At 35.8% G+C, this 23969-nt stretch overlaps 2 protein-coding genes across 11 annotated transcripts in view; one reads left to right on the top strand and one right to left on the bottom strand.

Annotated features, from left to right (window-relative positions):
- ZNF804B (zinc finger protein 804B) overlaps positions 1-23969 on the bottom strand; it is a 480736-nt gene that overhangs the window by 433567 nt on the left and 23200 nt on the right. The window lies entirely within an intron of this gene.
- Positions 8559-21650, top strand: TEX47 (testis expressed 47). 10 transcript variants are annotated; one of them, XR_011539023.1, is made up of 4 exons: positions 8559-8637; positions 9463-10463; positions 15930-16063; positions 21532-21650. XR_011539023.1 is itself a non-coding variant. In XM_008542301.2 (2 exons), the coding sequence occupies exon 2, from the start codon at positions 9567-9569 to the stop codon at positions 10326-10328; it is 762 nt and encodes a 253-aa protein (XP_008540523.1). In that variant the 5' UTR covers positions 8559-8637; positions 9463-9566; the 3' UTR covers positions 10329-11348. The 10 variants fall into 10 exon arrangements, 6 of the variants coding, with proteins under 6 accessions (XP_008540523.1, XP_008540524.1, XP_070471746.1 ...); XR_011539024.1 differs by having other exon boundaries at positions 8573-8637; positions 9466-10463; XM_008542301.2 differs by lacking the exons at positions 15930-16063; positions 21532-21650 and having other exon boundaries at positions 9463-11348.

Below are 23969 nucleotides of genomic sequence, written 5' to 3'. Positions count from 1 at the left end.
TTAATAAAAGTTATGATCATAAACGAATATAATCACAGCAAGTGCAATCAACCCTCAAGTTGTTTGGTTAAAAGAGTTGATAATTCTAAGGAGTGAAAGATCCAAACTATCCTAGTATTTGACTCTGTAACTTATTATATGACTCAGAATTTTTCCTTTATGATTATGCTTTTATTCATCTTGTATTATTGGATTTTTTCTGATTACATCACAATTGAACAGAAGTGGTTTAGCTGATTGACAAGTGAGAAGTTTTACAAGAATACAAAATATTCACATAGAAATCATAGTTATTTCTACTAGCTAGATTATCGGGTTAGGAGTTATGACTTTTCTGTTGGTTCAGCCAATATCTTATAAAATGAGATACTTAGAACTTCTCAAGGCTAAAAGAGGCACAAAATGATTATTTATCCATATTTCAGCACACAAAGGTACACAGAGTCCAGGATAGCTTTGCCTAGGAACCCTCCTGGAACAAGCACCATGCTGAAATCGTTTTTTCGTGAGGTCAACTGTGACACATATATAGCTGAGAGGTGCCTGTCATAGAGACAGGGGTCTAGAGTGACAGATGAGGCATGGGCCAGAAAGGCATTCATGCATCTCTAGCAGATGCCAGCACTGAAAGATGATGATGGAAGACCAGATGCTTATACTCCCCTACTCTGATGTTACTGTAGACTCTGGGAATTTGTTCTCCCAAATGAAGTAGTCATCCAAATATATTATAACTCACTTCACAAAAAAAAGTGATTGTCCTCATGATCATATATTAAAACAGTGATATTTAGTATTCCATGAGGCTCTGAAATGTCCACAACTGCTCATTTTAGTGGGTGTAAAGTAGTTTTTGAAGAAATATGGAATTGTCCTGAATTAGGAAGGGCAAAAGGGCTTTAAATTTAGTGTAAGCTGGAAAGGTTGCAGGATAATAAAGTCTTGTTGGATAAATCAAAGAAAGTCTGTTAATATATCTAGAACATATCCTATCTTAAAAAATATTTTACTACGTTGGTTTTACTATATTGCTGCTCTGGTTACATGAAATAAAAATGACATAGTTACTTAGACTTGGATGAACATTATTCTCATTTTAAAAAGAAATACTTTTTAAAGTGCTAAATTCTAGCCTAAATCCTAATTTCATATATGGGATACAACAATATTTTAGTAGGCATTTCTGACCGTAAGATTTTTGTCTCTCCAAATTTCCTGAATACAGTTATTAACACTATTAAACACGTCACCCATCATATTACTTCTCTCTGTAAAAAACATTTAACGGTTCTCTATTGAGCAACACAAAGTTCAGATTGCCATAACAGCTTTTTGGATAGCTCTAACATCACTTTACTTACTGAAATATCTATTATATTTCCTGAAAAGTATTCTAGTAAGAACTATGATCTCACTGTTTCAGTATTTCACGTATATATGTTTTTGTCAACCCTGCTATAAGGTAAGCAACTTGAGGGCAGTAATATCAATTAGCTTCTTTGTGCCATGTTTTCCTTATCTGTGAAAGGACTGTTATATCAATGGTGCTAAGGTCCCTTCCAACTTTAAACCTCTATTAGTTCAATTTTCTCCATTCTGCACAGCACATTGATCAAAGTTAAACCAAAAGCAAGGAATAAAATAGATATTAACTTATTGATAATGTGTTTCAGCATAATAGATTATAAAGACCAGAGTAGATACTTATACCTAAATTATGAAGATATTATTCCAACTATAACTATCTTTGTATGTGAAAAGCAATCTTACCATCACTCAAAGATTTTTAGTCAGGAAAAACTAAGAATTGTTGTGTTTTTGTCACCTGACACAATGTGCACCAGTGTGTTAGCAAGTCATAGTCTTTAGACTCCTCTGTCTGCCAAAGAAGCAGAAAATAAATCTGATAAAAGAGGGAAAATAAACACAATTCAGAGTTTAGCTGTTATCTGCAGTCTCCAAAATTTCTGCATTGAACTGATGATCTTAAAATATTTTCAAAGCATAGAATACTATATTCCATTTTCACACTCCACCTTCCCGGCTGGACACAATGGCAGTTTAGAAAAAAACCAGCACGCTAGCTTTTAATAGAGAAAAACCTAGGATCACTGTCGCATAATTACCCAAAATCTTCCTCCTCTATAATTTACTATCAGAGTGATTTCACTCTTCTTACTGACAGAGGTTTTGAGGAGTGGGCCACTCTTTGACCACTTATTCTACATTGACTCACTCAACAACTACAACCTGCCTTCCCTCAGCCATCTTATTGAATCTATTTCTTTTGCTTTAGGCTAGTCATACAAAGAAGATCTCACTTCATGAAAGGATTTTCTGAACTAAGGCCTCTGGGTTGTGTCTTGATAACTGCTTCATCTTTTATCTTCATGTCTTCCTATCTTGACTTCAAGTCAGAAGGTCCAGACAGCCCTGAGTGTTGATCCTCCTTGTTCAACTTGGGCCAGGATCTGCAATTTTACAAGTTCTACCCATCAGCAGGCTCTCAAGCTAGACTATCCCAGACTCACAAACACAGGAACACATGCATTACCTTTGACCAAAGCATCACCACAGCGTTAATGTGTATTTTTAATGTTACTTTTTTTTTCTGAACAGAACAATAACGTAGAAATGCTTAGAAAATTTGGAAAATGAAAACAAATATTACCACCAAATTCCACCAATTTTAACATTTGGCTAGATTTTTCTCTACTCTGATTTCTACGTCTTTTTTAAATAAAATTGGGATCACATGCTATAAATAATTTTGTGCATTAAATTATTTACTTTAGAGAATAACTTTTTCCATGCGTTTAAAACATTCTTCAAAAATATGTTCAGGCACCATAGTACTCCATAATTAATATATCTATACAATTTTTCAAAGTTCTCTTTTAATTCCTATAATGACCGTCTTTACATTAAGATGTTTGTCAGAAGTTTTATTTCTTTATGAAGTATATCTGTAAGACGTATTACTTAGTCAAAGAGTATGAAATTTTTAAGTTTATGATTACAATATCATCAAACTTCTTTCCAGAAAAGTTGAACCAATTTACTCTTTGACTGGCAGAAGATCAGATCTCTCATTTGTCAACCGAAAATTCTTAAAAGTGCTCTGGCTGCCTCCAGTATTTCCCATCTCTAATTCCTCTGCACTTCACAGGCAACTTTGTGAAACAGAGTTGTGAGTAGAGGGGCTCAAAAAATCCCAGTATTCCCTACTACCCACAGAGTAAAATTCAAACTTCTGAGCCTAGTATCCGAGTCCTCCACAAACTGGATGCAGCTTCCTTTTTCCTCCTTTTCCATCCCTCCCCTCTGCTCACCCTCCAGCCTGTGCCAGCAGTCCTACTCCAAGCTACACTTAGAATCACCTGGAGAAACTTTCATAAATATGTATGTTAGAGTTCCATCCCACGCCAATTAGATAAAATAAACTGGCTTTTTCTTTTAATTCTCCACCAGATAATACTAATAGACAGCCAGGGCTTAAATCACATTAAGCTAGCCTATTTTTCCTTAAAGTGAAATCGGTAGAGACACTAGGAGACCACTTGTCAAAAATGCCAATTCTTGGACCTCACTTGAAGTGCGCTAACTCAGACTCTTTAGGGCTGGAGTCCAGGAATTTGCAATTTAACAAACATCCAGATTCTATGGTTTGAGAACTACATGCTAGCCAAACCAGACTATTGCCATTTGCTTAACAAAGTGCCACGTTTCCTAACTCTGTAACGTATGCCCTCTGTCCTTCATGCTTCAAGCTTACAGAGTCTGTTCTGTACCTTTCCTGATCCCCATTTCTGGCCTGCCTCCCCCACAACCACACACAAATCAGTTCTCTTTTTATGCCTAGTTGAAATGCTCATTCGTCCAGTCAGGTTTAATTGTTTGAGCATTTTGCGTTTTCAGTGTTTATTGCTTATGTCTTTATTACAATATTTCTTCTCTCCAGCCCTTTAGTGAACATAATTGTACAGAATTTAAGCTCTACTAATAGAATTGAATTTTTCATGTGTAGATACAATATCTGATTCATAAGAATATCTCCACAGTGTCTGGCATATTTTTCTACAAATAGTAGACATATGTTAGATGTTTGAATTGAATAACAAACTATTCTTAGCCTGTGCTCTCCTTGATAAAGAATTACCAAACACTGCTAATGTTTTTGGCAAAGAGAGGCAATGCTGGACAAGGTAATCTGGTTTTATTTCTTTATAAATCTTCAAATAGCCAGTGATTTGGTAACTAAACTCACTCTGGCTTGCTCTGCTAAATCAAGTGAATTTTGTCTACTTGATAGTTTATATTTGTGCTCTTAGCGAATGGCTCTACCAAAGTTGTTAGCCATTTATTTAGACCATTAATTCTCTTACACTGATTACTTAGATATGCCAAAACACAGAAAAAGTTAGCGGAAGTGATTTGGAGTTTTCTCTGTTTCTCTTGTACATGAGCACAAGTGAAAGGTTAGAGCAGGATCTGGTATTCCAGGTAGAAATCAAGTTCAGTTAATGCACAGCCTCACATTCTAAAGAAAGGAATCCAAGAAGAAATTCACAAAGCCACTCCCCAACTCTGTTCCCTGAAGGCCATGCCCAGATAAGAACTCTTCCATTAAGCTCTCCAAGGAACCCCAGCCACTCTTTCTACTGAACATCGTACGCATGGTGTTTATTATGTTTTTCCCTGTCCTGTGGTGATTCATGGACATCTCATCACCCCCTGGACTTTAAACTCTTAAAATTAGGGACCAGGTGTTTTCCATGTTTACATTTCTTATAGTGCCTATGATGTTACCTGGCACACCAAAGGTATAGATAAATCCAAGATGAATGAGTAGATAAAGACAGTATATCAATTTTGTTGAATCACAGGTATAATGTAAGATTTTTCTGTTCAGTTTACTTTATCCAAACCATAAGCTATTCTACATTTCCAGAGGAATTGTCATATCATAGAAAAAGCAAAGAATGACTCTGTGACCACAGATAGAGAGAGGGGATAATTTATCTTCTCTTTACCCTAGGTAGAGAGAGTTAGGGAGGTTGTTGAGAGCACGTTTGAGTTATGTGCAAGGTACTTAAATACCCCACGCTTTAGGTTCCTCCTCTATTAACTGTTGACAAAATTTTTATCTACTTTACAGGGTTGTTGTGAAGATTAAATTAATTAATATGGGTAAAAGCATCTGACACATGGTAATGGTGAATGACACACGGTAAATAATCAATTAACGGACTTGAATCTTTTTAATCCTTTCTATCTGCCTTACTAAGACAAAAGGGCACTGGGATGGGAATTTGTTTCTTTAGAAACATTTGGTTCCAGAGAATAGAAACAGAGCATAAAGTATAAAGCAGACCATTAAGGTGCACTGCTCGACATGAGTTATAAACATTCGTTAGTATTTATGTGATATAAATTGGATAACAAGGGTGGATAAGTAGAATAATTGAAAAAGGACTCTTCAGTATCACAGGTTTCAATTCAGGTTCTGCCACTTGTCAGTTGTTTGAACTTGGATACCTAAAGATCTAAACAGATCACTCTAGCAGGGAAAACTGATGTTTCTTTATCCCATTGGATAGACAGAAGAGTTCTTATGCTTGAGTCCCACCTGAGGGTAAATTACTGGCTCTTAATAGATGAAGACAAGGACTGTGGCATCTGGGAACTCAAATGCTGAGTATCCATTGAAGGAAGAGTGTGCAATTATAATTACATACAACACGCAATCAAAAACTGTCCAAATTATGTGTTGTTTCTATTCCTATCTGTTGAGAACTTTACTCTTGACACTTCGGAGTGTGGTTGATAACAGGCAGGAAAACAAGGTAAATTGCCTTTAAATGTTTCAGATAGCAATGTGACAATGAAACTAAAATTTGGAAGAAGCAACTCAACAGCAAAAAACGTATTGAAAAATGGAAAAATACATAGGAAAATGTAGGTGGAACTATCTATGTGTGGTGGTAAAAACTATAGTTTCTCAATGTATTAGGTTGAACCACATAAAATTTTCAACATCAGACAGGTTTAACTTATAGAAATGACAATTTCACGCGTGTTAAGCCAACATCAATTAAGAGCCTTTTGAAAGAGGCATGGTTTAGTGATATTTTGTATAGTTTATATGAGGAATTATAATGACGAAAAATCATCATTTTTATATTAGGTTTATATTGGAAGACCCAAGATATATGAAAGAAAAAGGAAACAAAAGCACACGTGAAGAGAAAAATTACAATTGAACTCCTTGTTATGGAGGCAAAAGAGAAGAAAAATTGTGCTGTAGGTACAAATGGTGTCATGAAAAGAAAGAATCTTACCTATATATAAAAGATTAATTTGAATTTGTGCACTCAAAAGGGGTTTCCAAATAGCAATGCTCTATAAATTCTCCCAGTGATTTTGATCAACGTCCGTGTTAGGTAACAAACCTTGCAGTTGCATGTCCCCAGTTTCTCTCTGGAATAATTCATTACTGGGGATTGGAAACAAATACCAGAAATCACTCTGGACTTGGTAAAGGCAGAAGCTCCTCTTCTAGCATTCTACAGAGGGGAAGACTTTGTAAAGTTAATATCTTGTGAACTTTACAAAGCAGGTGCATCATAAGATCTTACAGTTTCATGATCCTAGTTGAAAAGGTGAGGTGACAAAATCTAAAAAAATACTGAGAGTAGAAGACTCTTATTATAATCCAAATAAAAAGCTAGGACTGGGCCGGCCCCAAGGCTGAGTGGTTAAGTTCGCGCGCTCCGCTTCAGCGGCCCAGGGTTTCGCTGGTTCGCATCCTGGCCGTAGACATGGCACCGCTCGTCAGGCCTCGCTGGGGCAGTGCCCCACATGCCACAACTAGAAGGACCCACAGCTAAAATACACAACTATGTACCCCGGAGCTTTGGGGAGAAAAAGCAGAAAAAAAAAAAAAGGAGATTGGCAACAGTTGTTAGCTCAGGTGCCAAACTTCAAAAAAAAAAAAAAAAAAAGCTAGGACTATAAAGGAGGTAGTTGAAATCCAGAACCCATGATACATTTCAAAGTGAGTAAAAAGACTTAGTAATGGGATAGAGTTGAGGGATAACTTGTAGGAAACATGAAAAGATAAGACTAAGGATGCTGGTCTGGGACATGAGAGAGAAAATGTGAATTGAGACAAAATGGGATATTAATGAAGGGAAATACAAAGTAAATAATAGTTAAAATGGTGGCATTTCAATTTGAAAGGGTAGAGGTACATCCAAGGAGAAGAACTGTACATAAGATTACAATTTGAGAATCTTCTGTACAGAGACAATAATGGAATGAAAACTCAGTGTTTTCTTCTTTGTCAATGCCAACAAACTAGCTGCATTTGCCTTGAGCCTTAGACTGAGAAGGAGTCCATATCTGGGCTCTGCAGGAAAGACTCTGTGGTCAGTCAGCAATGTCAATCATGTGATTTGGAGGCAAGCATAACATCAAGAATCTCACGAAAGAGAGACATAGATGGTGCTGAGCTAATCGGGCAAGGAGGTGGAATGAGAGAAGAGCTGCATGATAAGCAGAGAACCTCAGCATTTCCTGGAGTTGGGTGTGGGAAGGAATTGGGCTAGGCCAGAAATAGAGATTTGGGGAGAAATTCAGGGAAGTGCAGAGTCATAGAAACCAAGGGAAGAGAAAAGGACATAAAGGAGGTTATTACCAACATAATAACATTCTGCAAAGCAGTAAGAAGAATGAGTGTGAGAACAATCCCTAGACTGGGCAATAACACGTTTCTTTGCATGTTGGGAAAGACTACATCATTTCAGGGAATGATGAAGTGAACCACACTGAGGAATTATAGTCACTTTTTATGTACCACACAATTAAGGAATTAAGTTACCTCTCAGCCTCCATCTTCTGGGATAATTTGTCACTGTTTATTACTAAAATCAGATCATTAGTTTGGATAACACAAATCTTAGGAAGGAAAAAAGTACTCTAAGGTTTAATTTTTAAAAATTGAATGAAAGTGTTTTCCAATCTTGCTTTAAAATTATGGTTTAAAGTTCATATGAATACAATTTTAAGATACGATATTATTTTTTATTCTAAAGATTAACCTAAATTCACATTAAATTAAGAAAATCAAATCCTACAGAAGAACTTTCTTATAACAGAGTCACCATTACACAGAATCAGATATGTGTTCTTTCAGTCGTTACTTACTGCATAAGTACCTCTTTACCTAGGTAGACAGAGAAGGGAGATTGTTGAAAGCATGTTTAAATGGTGTACAAGATACTCAACTACTCCACGTTTTAGTTTCCTCGTCTATAAATTGTGGACAAAAATGAAAAAGAAAAGGAATATGTCTAGGAAAATGTCAAGGCCCACCATCTATCTGACTCACAAAGGCACCTGGCTAAAAACAAGCCATTCCAGAAAAGAAGGCCTCATTTCCTCTACCATGATGTTAAGAAATCCTCATTAAATTAAGAAATGGGAGTTGCCAGTGCCCTCTGGCCCTTTAAAACCACTGACATTCTGATTCACTGAGGTACTATGGAAATCAGAATAGAACACAGGGCAGCTGAGAGCACCCAAGACACTGGCAGTTGGAAGAGTGATGGAGGACAAGCAGGGCCTCAAGGAAAGGTAAAGATAGACGCACTTGAAGAAAGATATGTTAAGCTGATCCGGAGGGAAGAAAAGGAGATTTGTAAGAAGAGTGAGTTAAAAGTAACAGAATTTTTTATTTGACCTCTGCAACAACAACAAAAAAAAAGAAAAGAAAAAAGAACCATTTTTGAGGTTAGTTGATAGGAGAAAAAACAAAGAATTGAAACTAGTTATTTCAGAAATCTACTTTTATTATCAAAGCAACACTATTAACTTTTAGTGTACTGAGTAAAGGTTAAATAAGCCAATTAGGATTTGAGATCCTCAGATTTTTTTAAAAATTTATTGACTAGTTAAATTTATAAAAGAAATTGGGGGAATTACCATAAAAATACCATTTTTAAATTTGACAAATCAAGGACAATCTGCAATCACCATTACATAAAGGAAAAGATATTTTACTGTGATGCCAATGCTACTGTGAGCGACTGCCCGCAGATGTATTCCTCTCTTTTTCTCTGTGTGTGTGTGTGTGTGTGTGTGTGTGTGTGTATGTGATCCATGGATGGGGGTTGAGGAAAAATGTACTATAAATTGAAGGAGAAAATACTAATGTAAACAGAAAAAGAGTGAAGCTACTCTAGATTAAGTTCTCTCTCCTCCCCACTCCCCAGTTCATTGGAGAGTTTTTCCCTAGGACATGAGTGTTAGTTATTTCCGTGTAAACTTAAAAAAAAAGTCTACAATTTGAGTCTTGTTTTAACATTCTCTTTCATTTCAAAGACATTGTTTATTGATAACACAGGGAAGGGATTTTGCTATTTAGTAGCATGTGACGAACTGAGTAAACTCTTTTTTCAGAAGAAATGGAAACTAGAGTTCATCACTGAAGAGGTATCCTGATAATGTAAATATTGTGATAAGCTAAAAACTGGAATCACCCAGAAGAATAACTAGGACTCATCATGTCCTTCTCAGTCCATCCTCGAAAGACTAGCAAAAGACCTTTTCCATTGGAATCTCTTCTAATGCCACAAGTTCCACGTAGCAACTACTTACATTTTCAGGAAGAGAAGCAAAGACTACAGCTAAAAAAATTCCTTCTCCATAGGATGTTTCTAGTGGCCAAGATAACAGCAAACACAGAAAGAAAAGATATTGCTGAATACTATGATCAAGTGTTTCAGTCAATTTTGAAGCGTCACCTAGGAGAAGCAGTGACAGGATTATTACTCCTATATCCTACCTCCATTTTGCATATCCTTGAGTCCTGCAATGGTACTCTTTACCGAATTCTCCTAGATTATATTAACAGAGGAAAGAATGAAACAGAATTTTTTATCCAAGGAATGAAAATTATAGTCGTGTCTCATAACATCCCAGCAAGGCTCTTCATGCAATGGCATGTTTCAGTAATAAAAGTGCCAGTCATGTATCTTGATGATGTGACACAGTCACAGTCCCTAGAAGAGGTCATAACAGAATTTCTCATTCAAACTCATAAACTGGCACTCCATCTTTTTAAGACCGTCAAAGTGGGCACTAAAGGACCAGGCGATAACTTGCACCAGGTTGCACCGGAATTACTCCTCCCAGAACAAATAATAAAGTATTTGTGCAAATCTGAGGAATTCATGGACCCAGAAACTTTCATAAACATGTATAATAAACCCATACATATCACTTTGGATTCTGAGGTGGTATGGCCCGCTCCCTCCCGTTTCTAGGATTAAGAGTGATGATGTGGTCGATGTGGTCAAATCTCTTAAGAAATGTTTGCTACTTAAATAAAAGGAAAATATTTCTAAAGTTACTATTCTCTTTAAAAAGGAAAGAAACAGAACACCACAATATGTACAAAGGTAATATATTAATCTTGACAGAGTATGTTGAGCTAAACTTGAAAATTTATCTGTTCTGATATTAAGTTCAATGCATTATTTTAATGGATGGAGGAATTTAATAAGTTCATAATAAGTTCTCAAATGCTAACATCGCTTTGATGGAATGACTTAATTTTTTAAAGAAAAGTATGGATGAAAAACGACAAACACTTGCTTCATATTCCCATTCATTCTCTCAACAGTCAATGAGCAGCTATCCTCACACAGCACTGTATTCAGAGAATACAGCATTTAGGGGAAAAGTATTCTTGAGTTCCTTGCAACCTAAGGGTGGAGGCAAGTATGTGTAAAAGTAAATATGATAACATAATACAATATAATAAAACGTGATCATTCTTCCTGTAGCAATGTGGAGGAAAGACTTTAAAAGCACAAGTGCTGGAGTAATCTCTATATGGTTCCTGAATTCAGAAAATAAAACCTCAACTTTGAAAATAGTTCCAAAGCTCACATATTCTAGACAATATAATCAAGAAATTGAGTTCATTATAAAGCTAAAGAACACAATACCTTTTTGAAATGAGCAGAAAATACATTGTCAGAAAGCATTGTACTCTTTCATGTCAAACATTTATTGAGTACCCTTCATGTGACAGACATTTGCCCGGTGCTAAGGATTTGTCAGGGTACATAGAAGACATGATTCCTGCTCACTTATAAAACATTTCGAAATGATTATAAACAAATTGGTTATTTTTTCAACTGACTTCCTATAAAGCAATTAATTCTATGCAATTTCTCTATAGCCTATTTCAAGTTGATCTCTCCCTTTCTGTACTCAGGATTAATGCTTTTTTTATTTAAAACTTTCTAATTGTTTAAACAATTAAATGACATTAATATTTTGAATACTTCAGTGATATTTATTCAAAATTTACTTCAATATCTTATGAAACAGACTTTGGATTTAGTAGAGGAAATACTGTTATATCATTTTAGTTTCATTATTGTTTATTCGATTTTCAGTCTCTTTGGGGAAACAAGTAATCCCAGTATGCACCTCAAATTTGTGATATGCAGATAATTTGTCATCATTTGTTGCACATCTGAATCAAATTTGAGGAAAGCCCATTCCTATTTTTAAATTTTGTAATATAGATTTAAACACAGAATGGCATTTTCTCCCTTTAGTTGAACTTGAAGTTCTGCTTTTTTAAATTTAGCAACAGAAAGAGTATAAAACTTAGATAAAATGAGAAGTAATACTTCTGGTTAAGAAAGAGCACATAATTTACAAACATTTTATCAATTTAGTACATATTAAACACCTAGTATTAGTAAGCAATGTGCTCTTTACTCTGAACTATAAGAAAAACACAGGCACCCATGGTTATTAAATGTTTAGTGACAAAATGAGTGATGGTAAGAGTAAATGCTTCCCAGCCGCCCCCTCCCCCCAACACACACACACCAAGAGAAAACACTTGATGAAGAAGTAAGTCTTGGTCTAGGCTTTGAATGGATGTGAGAAGACGTTTGGGAGGGCAGACAACTATATTTAAAAGAACAGAGAACAAGCAGAACAAGAAAGAGAAAATAAACAATAGATGTTCATTGGACCCTTCAGCAGGGTAAATTTTGTTTGGGAACAATATTTCCTAAAGTTAGCTAGTGAATAGAAGTACAGTTTATAAATAACATTATATATTTACATATATAAAAGAATGGTACATTATATTTTCCCCAAATGGCCACTGCATTATATCCCATCCCAGCCCAGACACTCTTCTTTCAATGTGACCTTTACATTGCTCCCATGGCTTGGTGGCTTTTAAATCCTTTCCCTTTGAAATCAGTCAGACTTTGTGACTGCCTCCACCAACAGAGTACACCAGAAGTGATCCCAAGTGACCTCCAGGGCTAGGTCCTAAAAATGCCACACACTTTGCCTCGATCTCTTGAACGTTAGTTCTCGAAATCTAAGCAATATGCTGTGAGCAACCCAAGCACTTTTCCAGATGACACCCCAGTGGAGGTCCCAGCCAACAGCCAGTTATCACCACTAGACACATGAATGAGTGAACCTTCAGCTGATTGCAGACTCCAGCCTTCCGGTCAACCCTGGATTTCAAGCCAGCCCAGCTGACACTGTGTGGAGCAGTGAAGCAAAGAGGAGCTATTCCCACTGAGCCCTGCCCAAAGTGCAGATCTGTGTGCAATATAAATGATTATTGTTGGTTTAAGCCACTAAATTTTGGGTGGATGATTATGCAGCAGTCTGAAAAAAATAACAGATATGTAACAGGAATAATTATATATGTATATATATATATATTTCATATCATTTATTTATTTATTCAGCTATGCACTAATATTTACTAAATATCTACTAGTAAATATTTACTAGGGGGCCAAGCCCTGTGCTTGTCACTGGGTATACAAGCAGCAGTAAGGTTTGTATTCTCCACACTGCCTAGCGTAAATCTTTTATTGGTTTATAATACTTTCTGGTGTGAGAAATATTGATAGAAAATTAATTCATTAAGCCAAAGAAAAACATTGAAAACCTGAGTCATTTTTAGAGGAAATTAGAGAAAATATCCAAATGAAAATATTAGTGAATTACTAGTATACTGTTATTTCACATTAAAGGATTCACGAAGTGTCAACTGTGAAAATAAGTGGAAAATAAGCACAAGGTGACTACAAATAAATTCAACTACTTATGTAGTTATTTATTTTAGTTAAAACACTAATATGAATTTAGTCAATGAAAGTCCTCCTTCTTAGAGGTCACGTTAGGAGAGTTTTTACTTATTCCAGTGACAACATCATTGCTGAAAACATTTTGTGACTCTTTTACGGCAGATGAATTAAGGAGGTTTATAAATCAAAGGGAGTTTAAATATTTCAGTTACATCTACTCTTTTGCTCCACAAATAATATACACTTCAACTTGATTGGTGACCTTAATATTCAATCTTCATTCAGAGAAATGTTTGCTGATTTAAATACTGCACTCACTCTCAAAGGAAGCTCTGCTGTCACCAAATACATTAAAAAGATGTGAACTGCCTCTAAGGAAAAACACATGTTTTCAGCAACAGTTGCATGATTGAGCTTCCTATATAGCTCACTAATATTATGTCTTTAAAGGTGATAACACTCATTTAGCTGTGTATATTTGGGTATTTTTGATAAAATGCAAAAATATTGTATTCATACCTTACAAATGTAATTTAATTTGATCAAGTCCAAAAATGTGACTCACCAAACCTCAGAAAGCCTCATAAGGTAATTCTCAACCAATGAGAGTATAGTTTCCTTTCAATAAAACTTTACATAAAACCAGAGTACAGAAGTTAACCCAAACAGAAAATGAATATTTTAACGCTGAACATATAACATTTAATGTTCATATAACTTATATACTCATATATATTCAATAAACACGTAACATTTAAATGTGTGGCCAGCGCCGTTCTAATCCTTTTATTTCGATACAGGTACCTTTACAATAGACTGACATGCTGATGCTCTTATGCTTATTTCAGAGTAACCAAGGACTTTCAGGGAGGTTATAGTTTTCATGGAGGATAACTGAAATCATGTTATTTTGAAGGAAAAACCCTTCCAGGATGAATTTAAAAATTCTACTGTCTTCATTTTAATTAAAGAGGCATCTATATTACTTCATGGAGAGTAATTGCTTTAGATTTTTACATTCAGTAACTTTGTCAACTTCAGCAACATAAAACTACATTTCGATTCAGCCAAACCTATCTCTAGCAGTAAAATTCCCCCAACTTCCACGAGAAAGTAAAAATGAGACAGCCTATCACCAACTTCATATAGCAAAGTACTTTTAGATTATTTCAAATTGTAGAAAATAACTTAATGTAGAATTAGAGTTCTCCCCCTTGTGGTCAATTACGTAAACTTCCAGATTGCCTGCTGATAGGATTTATATAATAAATATAGTGCATAGATTTTAAGAGAATATAAAGAGAACCTCCAAAGGTACCTTTCAAATATCTGCTTTACTACCCTTGTTTTGCAGATAATGATTATGAGACCCAAAGACATTAAGTGTTTTGTGAATAGGAAAAGCAAGAGTTGATAACAGTAGTCCCCTATTTCCATTTCAGCACTTTACATAACTAATTGTGGTCAGAGTTAGGGGTCTGGATTTAATTTTAAGTGTTAATACCCCTCCTGTGCTCCAGTTCTTACACAGTGCCTTCTTGAGACTTCCCACTGGATTTCCACAAGCATCTCCACCTCCAGGGGCTTTAGGTAGAATGTGTCATTCTCTGCCACCACTATTCCTTCAATCTGCTCTCCCACTTGTACTCCCTGTTTCTATAAAATGGACCATTCCCCACACAGTTGCCAAGTCAGAAATTTTGACGTTGTCCTAATTTCCTCCCTTCCTTTTTGTTACTGACAACCAATCAATCCAAGCCCAGTCCATCTTACTCATGGTAAGTATTTCTAGTGTCCAGCCTTGTTTCAGTGCCCTCATTATGGAGCTCCCTCACTCCAATCCTCTCTGCCTCCTCTCTCTCTTTGTGGTCTATATAATATTATTCTATCAAAATTACAGGCAGTAAGCATAAGTTTTAAGAGAACCACTTCCAGTATCAAATTGCTGTGTTGAAACCTAGCTCTGCAACTTTGTAGATCTGTAATTTGTTTCTTTACCTTTCTGTACCTGTTTCTTCATCTACAAAATGAGTGTGATAACATTATCTACATTATAGGATTGGTTATGAGTGTTTAATGAAATAATGGTGTAAAGATCCTGGCATACAGTAAGCACTCAATAAATGTTATTCTTCTGATGGAAATTCTTCAGTGGCTTCCACCTCACCTCCAGGACAAAGCAGTAAAATTCTATCATGATCTGCAAAGCCTTGATTCTCTGATCCCAGCCTCATCTTGTGTCCACTATTTTATCTCTCTTCACACTTTGTTCTCTAAAGGTTTCCCACTATTTCCAAGCTCTTCACCTTTAATTTCCTTCCGTACTTCTCTTAGCGAAATTCTGTTTATCAATCAAATTTTATTTCCTCTGCGAAGCCTGGCAAACTCAAGAAATCCTTTTCTGTCCTCATTGTACATGGTACTCAACCACATTCTAGCAATTCTCCTGTCATATTGCTGTTGTTTATTTTCACATTCATTTTCCCACCAGCAACTTGTAAGCAATTACCGCAGGATTTTTTGGTATTTGTATCTTTAGTGCCTCATTTAGAGAAATTCATTTAAAATATCTGTAAGAATTTCTTCTTTACATTAATTTTACTTTTATCAAAATGGTTGTGGAATTTCAATATATTAAAATGTTCCTATATGATTGATTGGGTTTTGGCCATTGTCTACAAAGCTCTTTAAAATAGCAAGTTAAAATATAACGGTTGCACCACATCTGAAATCTTCAGTTTTACCCACATAATAATTTCTTCCACTCTAATTTGGAAGGATACCAACAATATTTTCTGGAAGAGATTCAGTATGTATTGCTACTCAATGAGACAAGGATAGAAGTTTATTCTCAATTCATTGGATTAAAAATACTCTTTCCTGTTGGAGCATCTGAGCAAGCTGTTAGTAAGGTACACATCATTTATTCAATATTTAAAGATGTTTTCTATGTGTTCTGCAAGTCCTTGTTTCACTAGCCACTCTTAGCTGTTCTTTGAGATGTACGCTTGATAAGACTAATATTTATCTATTAGCTATATTTGCTTGGTTATTATTAAAGTGTAAATTAGATTCCATTTTAATTATATAGTTCACATTTCTGATCTGTTTTTAAAATACTAAGCCATTTTTAAAGACACTATTTAAAAAACAGTGCATTAAATGCAAAGCCTTGGTTTATGGAGGAAGAAATAAATGTCTGAGTATTGAACATATTTACATTTCACCAAAATACACTCTAGCGTAATGACCTCCTCAGGGATATCTCTCACTCAAGTCTCACCTTTCTCCTCTGTCTCTTCCCAGTTTATACAATACTTTGCTTTTTGCAGCTAAAAATAATATAACATTCTACAAGAAGGTTTGTTTTATCATAGATTAAAACTACATACCTTGTAATATTTTAATTCTTTGATTCTTCACTTTCTATCCTATACAGTGGCAATTCTTGAGTACGTACTCTATTCCAGCCAAAAATCAAAATGAAAAAATGAAAAGATCATTGAAGTGAGATGACTGAGCTTTGTTATGTACTCTATTACTAACTCATTACGTGCCCTTGAACATGTAATTTATTCTTTTTGGGGTCTATGTTCATCTACATCATAGACTCTATGAACATTATAAAGCAATCCATGAAACCCCTGAACTGTTATTCAAAAATGTGTCTGAAAGGAAAGACTGTTATTTTAACAACCAGGCAGGAAGAGGACAGGATTAAGGTGTTTTAATTAAAATTTTGAAGCCAAATGTCTAAATGAATGACTAATGAACCTTATCAGATAACATCTGGGGGCAATACAAACATTTTCCTTTAAAAAATTCATCCTGATTGCATCCATTTTAGTGTAAAGATGGATGAGAAACTAAAAAGCCAGAAATCTATATATTAGATTATGATATCTAAATAGCAAGTTTGGTAGCACTGTGGCTTCAGAAAAAACAATCAAGAGTGAGGCATTTTTCTTTAAGGCTGATGGGAAGCCATTGAAGATTTTAAGCAGGGCACAATCAGATTGGTTTGGCTGCTGAGTAGAGAATGGGCTGGCAGGGGACATGTTGGTGCAGATAGCCTCCTTAGTAAGTGGTTACAAATTTTCTGGCAGGAGATGATAATAGCTTGAACTAGATTAAAGACTGTGGAAATGGATCTATGGGGATCAATTTGAGAGGTAATTAGGAGGTAAGTAAACATAGGTTATAAGGGAGAGAAAGGTGTAAAATATATTAGGTTCCTAGTTTTTCCAACATGATGGTACCATTCCTGAGGTAGGAAATATACAAGGAGTATGGAGTTTGTAGGGGAAGATTATGTTTTTAACTACTGCCATATTATAGCTACAGCATCAAATTGGAATAATTTTTGTTTGATATTTCCATTATCAATATCTTTGGATGAGGTATAGAGCACATGCATTATATTAAATCTCATACTTTGTTGAAATGGCTAAGTACTAACATGTATTTTCTGATATAAGTAAGTAACTTTTAGGAAAGAAAAGTGAAAACAGTTTGATAAGTTAAAATAAATTAAGCTAAAGGAGAAATTCTCCCAAAGATCATCTGAGTCTGATATTCACCATCAAAGCTCCCCTCAATCTTATATCTGCATTCTGTGGAACCATAATTAAAATCAGCACAGCTTATTGAGCTTAATGCATTCCCCTAATCAATTCAAAGTCATTCAAACCCTTAATTCAATAATTATTTATTGATTTCCTTCTATCTGTACAGTCATGTGTTGGGGCCACGTGAGACAAAAACACAAAAAAGCCTCCATAGGGCCCCCCAAATTCATTAGTATATCATTTATTCCACTTGTAATAAAAATTTAGGTGAAAAGATATCCTTTGGCATTATATTGAAAAGGCTTTCTCCCTGTTTCTCTCAATTGGTCATGGGACAACATGACACACATTGAATTTTGTTCTCTCTCTGCATTTAGTAATGAACTGAAAAACTATTTCAGGCACTTTGTCAAGCAAGGAAACTCAGGGGTGCAATGCAATCATGAGCAAATAAGCATAATTTCTACTTGAGAAGGTATGTAGTCTCTGTCTCCCTCTACCCCAGACACATAAAAGAAAATTAAACAATTATAATAATTGCTATGATCATGGATATACAAGTTGCAATGATTTCCTAACTTTATCTAGTTTAGAGGATTAAGGGATGCCTTTGATGGAAGAAACACACAAGGATTTCTGAAAGTTAAATAGAAGTGAGCCAAAAAATAGGCAATGAGTAGGAGGAGAGTGTTCCTGCCAGAGGAGATATATATACTCTAGTAGAGGGATATTCTAAAATCTGAAGGCAAGAAGAGCCATACTGTGCTGAAAGAACTAAAAGAATTTCAATAAGGAAGGACCTGAAGTACAAAGGGAAACCATAAGAGCTAAGACTGGATGGTTAAGCATGGGACCAGATTATGCAGACACTTAAAGCTACATAAACACCATGACTTCATCTCAAGTGAAATGGGACACAGTCCTGTTTTAATCAGAGAAATGCCATGACTAGATATGCATTATAGAAGGACCATTTTGAATTGGGAGAAGAAATTGGGAGAGAACTAGGAACTAGACTAGATAGATATACTAGTTAGGAGGCTATTACAGTAATCAGGGGAAAAGATCATAGGAAATCTCTACAAAGATAATGACAACAAGAATAGAAGAGATGGCAAAAATCAAGAGATATGTTGGACATCCTGGTATTTGATTGAAAGTCCAGAGTGTGAAGAAGAGAAAGGAGTCAAGGACAAAATACCTGGCAGGTGGGAGTACCGTTCCTTGAGACAGACAATCCTGGAAGAGCAGCAGGATGGGGATGTTCAGGGAGTGAGATGAAGTTTTGTTTTTTGAACATGCTGAATTTGAAGTGTCTGAGAAACAACGTTAAACTATCCATTAGAGAGTTGGATATATTGCCCTGATGCTCAGGAGATGGGTCTGGTATAGAGAGGGAGATTTGGAGATCACCATAGATGATGACTGAGGGTTCAGGAGTAGTGCTATCACCTAAAGCAAGAATATATTGTGAACAAAGAAGAGAGCCTACTTCAAAACCCTGAGGAATGCAAAGGGAAGAAGAACAGGGACCTACAGAGAAGTCTAAGGAGACATTATTTAATTTAAATTGCTGAGGAACAGAGAAAGAAAAGCAGATGAGGGTAGTGTCATGGAAGTCAAAAGATTTCCTAAAAAAGAGAGTACTCAACAGCATGAACTGCTGTCTCAAAGTCAAGTAAGGAAAGGACTAAAAAGTAGATTTAATGTCAAGGAGGCGACTTGGAAAGAGTGACTTACATAGTCTAGTGGAGGCAGAAACCGGATGCACTAGGTTGAGGAATGAGGGTTGGGTGAGGAAATGGAACAAGTATAAACAATATTTCTAAAAGTTTGGCCGTTGAGCTAGTTGTTATGAATATGCAGAGTCAATTTTGGAATGTAAAGGTCCCTTTTAAGATTCTAAAATTTTTACTAAAAGGAAGACCACCAATTTATTCTGGTTCAGGAAGGAATCTGTCCTTTTATGTGAGATTAAACATCCAATCATGGCCCAAGGGGAAAAAAGTTCTACCCAGTTTCAAATGGCAAAGATGTGGTCTTGTACCTTGAAGGTCCTCAAATGACTGTACAGTTCTAGAAAAGAAAGGTTGCTCAATGAACATTTGTTAGATAAATAATTGCACTTATCCCTAGAAGAAACCTAGCTGTGCAGAAAGTGACTTCAGAATATGTGTGAGCTCTGAAGTTACAGTTCAAACTTGGGGTTATTCCATTGTTATTTCCATGGTCAAATTTTATAGTTGATTGCAGATTATGCCATGTGCATTATCTACTTTATGGACCAACCACACTGCATTTGTAAATTTTTCTCTGAATTCTGGCCCTTTTCCAGATTGCTTCCTTCTTTGCCCAGCCAGGACATGATAGGAAATTGCAAATTACAATCAAATCTGAATTTTCCAAACTAATGATTTTAAAGAGCCACAATGCATAATCCAAAATGATGGTGAATTCATGAACCATTTATTTCTGTAATGTATACTCATTAAACTTGACTATAAGTACATCTTATGTAGCACTCATACCAAAATGATAAAGCATTTCAACTGAGGTGACTTAAGAGGACTTGCAAGGTTTTCCAATTTCTCCACTTCTGCTTTCTACTACATCCTATTGCTTATATCACCTTTCCTCTTTAGATGACTCATTAAAATAAACTCACATATCATGTTTTTTTAGGATAGAGAAGATAAGTTTCATCTACTTCTGGTAGCATTTCCTTATTATTGCCACCATTCTCTATAGCTATGTCTCTCTGTCTCTGTCTTTTTGAAAAATTTCATTCACAAAAGTAAAGAGAATTGTTTAAGGAACCCACGTATCCATTACCCTCCTCAACAATGATCAGCATCTCTTTTTAAAATGTAATCTTTGTTAAGAGACATGATTGGTATCTTTCTAAGATATTATAGATTAAGAAAGCACACGAATGCTAGCACTAAAAGGAGCTTTAGATGTTGTCTATTGCAGCCTAGTCCTTCAATGAGGAAAATGAAGCAAGTAGATTAACAAAGGCCGGTGCTGATTGAGAGCAGGGCAAGAGCTGGACATTTCCCACATCTTTCTTATTCCCTCTGGTGAAATCAAAATGACACTTCTATTGCCTTACTCTTGGTACAGAATATTTCCCAAAAATCCGCATATTATGAAATGTTACTTTCCACAGTCTTACAAAGCACAAACAACATGCAAAAACTTGAAGTGTTTTAAAGTTTAGCATATTAGCCATAAGATTATTGGGTTGAATTTTTAGGGGTGAACAGCTGAATGATAGGTTGTGAAAGATAAATAAAGTTCTTACCTTGGATGTTTTTTAGCCAGGACATCATCCATGAATGTACTCAATATTTATCTTTTTTAATGGGATGATCTCAGCAGTTCTTATATTCCTTTTGCCACATACAAGGAGAGGTAATCACCAGTTTGACATTTTCACTTTTGACCTTCTTGCACAAGTAGCAAGTGTTTTTGTAAACTGTAAGATGTTTAGGGCTTTCATATAATATTAAGCTGAAATGAGTGTGGTGTTTTCCTCAGGAGTCCTCCTGTCCATAAAAACTGCTTTGTGGGATAATTCTTAGGAGGGCCACTCACCCATGTCTGTTGCTAAAGATGTTTACTCAGGGTATTGTACCATGTCAGAGGAGCTGGAAAGCACAGCTCACAGGTAGGCACAGTCTACTAACAGAACTGCTATTTCTTCTCTCCAGCACTAGCTGGTTTTCTTGCTAATATTAATCAAATGATAGCTGTATAAGCACAATTAGTTTACAACATAATAAGAATATGATTTCCCCTTTGTATTATAGAAAAGACACCAAAACACCTTTTGATGAAGATGACTCCCAGTTGATTAATAGGAAAAAATGCTTGCATAAATAGAATTATATGTGCATATTTGGAACATAATTATAGATAGAGATATTGGTATGTATGTACATATATATACGTACATGTGAATATATATACAACTCTGGTAACCCAAAGTAGAGGAACCAATTAAGATTCATAAAACTCCTCCCAAACAAGTAGGAGAACCAGGGATTTAACTATCAAAGTTTAACAGTGCAGTACAAGAAAGGCTATGTATAAATAATACAGATCACTTCCCCACCAATTATCTCCTCCCACCTCTGCTCTGACTCCCTTCTGAGAAGCTGTCCATGCAGCTTCCTCAAAATACCTATGCCCATAGTTCTGTGTGTGGGCCACAGACTGTGTGACCCTGTCACCCTCACCCCCGTCCCCTCTCTCTTCCCCCTCCTGACCTATTCTATGCACATACACACACAGAGAACACAGGCTGGACTAGTCATTGTCTACTAGGGGCAGAGAAAGCTCATTCATAAGGCAGCAAATGATGAAGCTGAAGTAAGCAACAGAGATGTGATATCTAGCAATACCAGAGATACAAAGAGTCACCTCAGCTCCTGATTCCATTTCCCAGCCCTGACCAAGGCCTGGTAGCATTTTCTACCCCTGAATCCTTCCAATAACAATTCTTCTCTTTTACTTGTCAGTCGAAGTGGATTTTTGTTGGCTTTTTTCCTCTTGAAGCAAACAATTCCTTAGCAGCCTGACAAACATTTTTCAAAGCAACTTAAGACATAGTGCAAAGAGCTCTAGGTTTCACATTAGAAGATTTGTGTTCAAATCTCATATTTTCTGCTGGCTAACTGTGACCTTGAGAAAGTTATTTAACCTCTCTGGGCCTCAGTTTTGTCACCTGTAAATTGAATGAGCACCTAAATATTAAATGAGATAAATCATATATGAGGATAACCAGCAACGCAATAAATGCTTCTTGAAGTCATCAGAGTTTAGGTACACTCTGCAAGGTTGCAGTTTCCATAATGCAGTTATGACAATAAGCTTCATGACAAGGACATAAGATGGTTTGAATTCTGACTAGCAGCCCAGGGAGACCTCAGGGACATCAGGTCAATTAGTCAAGCTGCTGATAGATAATGCTTTTGCAGCGAGGATCCTCTAGTCCAGAGATAGTCTGGAAAATCCCCCAGCAGGGTAAAGCACAGAGTATCCTTCAGCAGGCTTTGGCTGCTGCTCTTAATATACTCTGGAAGAACGTGAGCTACCCCCAATTGGCTTAAATGCCAATTCAGGCAACTGGACCCTGATCAGTTAATTGACTTTTATTAATATGTGTTATGAATACCCTACTTACATTCTTCAGTAAGAACAGGAACATGAGAAAATCATCCCACATTGTAATTAAATGGCTTAATATACTTATGAAGGGATTTATTATTATTATTTCAAAGAACTCAAATTCTATTAAGATGAAAATGGACTTATGTCAGTCTTACGGGTTTTTGCTTCCATTATATGTTTCTAACAAGAAATTGGTTGCTTAATTATATATGTACCTGAAGGAATAAGGTAATAACACTACTTCACTTTTCACCTGAAGTACATAAATCAATTTTTAATAATCACAGCCATGAGCAGAATCAGTATATGACAAAAATAAGAAAAAGTACATAATGATAAGGGAGGCAAAATATATTTTTTTATTTCTTCCTGTAAAGAGATAATTTGGAGTTTTCACCTTGAAAAATTGTAACGTTATTTGCAAGTTATGTGAGATAAAATTTTTGAAGTGTTGGCTTCACTTTTGAATTGTTTTGTATTCTTAGTGTCTTTGGGTTCTTGGAAAGTGCCTTTATTGTCTGTATAATTTCCAGCAACAAGTGTTTTTACCATTAGTTTCTTACTAAAGTCTGAACATTAGTTTATTATACCTACACATTGACTGCTGTGTATATGAATATTTTGCCAAAAATTTTATCTTTTCATTTTGCCATATGTGTAGAAACCCAAATTTTACGTTTACTTTTACTTAATTTTTTCATTTTGACTCACTCTAATTGACTAAGACTGATGAATGAATAAAAAAGAATGACCAAGTGGACAGAGTTTTTATCAAGTGCCTACTAAGCTACAGACTGGAGCACCCAGGTACTGTCATTTACCTGTATGAAGAAAACACAGATCCTACTGCCAGGAGACTCAAAGAAAGAGAAACAGATATGTGAACCAAGAATTAAAATGCTATTATGTTGTAATAAAGGAATGTGAAAATTGTCATGGTAGCACAGAGAGAAAGTAATTAATTCTCAGTGATTTTACACCTGACCTTTGGAATCTGAAGGTCCTGGAGCCAAGCCCAAGCTCTCTGCACTGAGTAGTTGTGAAATGTGGAGCCCCATCTCATCTGCAAAATGGA

The sequence above is a fragment of the Equus przewalskii genome, chromosome 4 (assembly GCF_037783145.1).
Source record: "Equus przewalskii isolate Varuska chromosome 4, EquPr2, whole genome shotgun sequence".
Lineage (NCBI taxonomy): Eukaryota > Metazoa > Chordata > Mammalia > Perissodactyla > Equidae > Equus > Equus przewalskii.
The sequence above is the reverse complement of the archived record's forward strand: the minus strand, read 5'-3'. Positions and strand labels throughout refer to the sequence as shown.

Excerpts from the sequence above, each read along its gene's own strand:
- TEX47 (XM_008542301.2), top strand. The coding sequence starts at position 9,567 with ATGTCCTTCTCAGTCCATCCTCGAAAGACTAGCAAAAGACCTTTTCCA.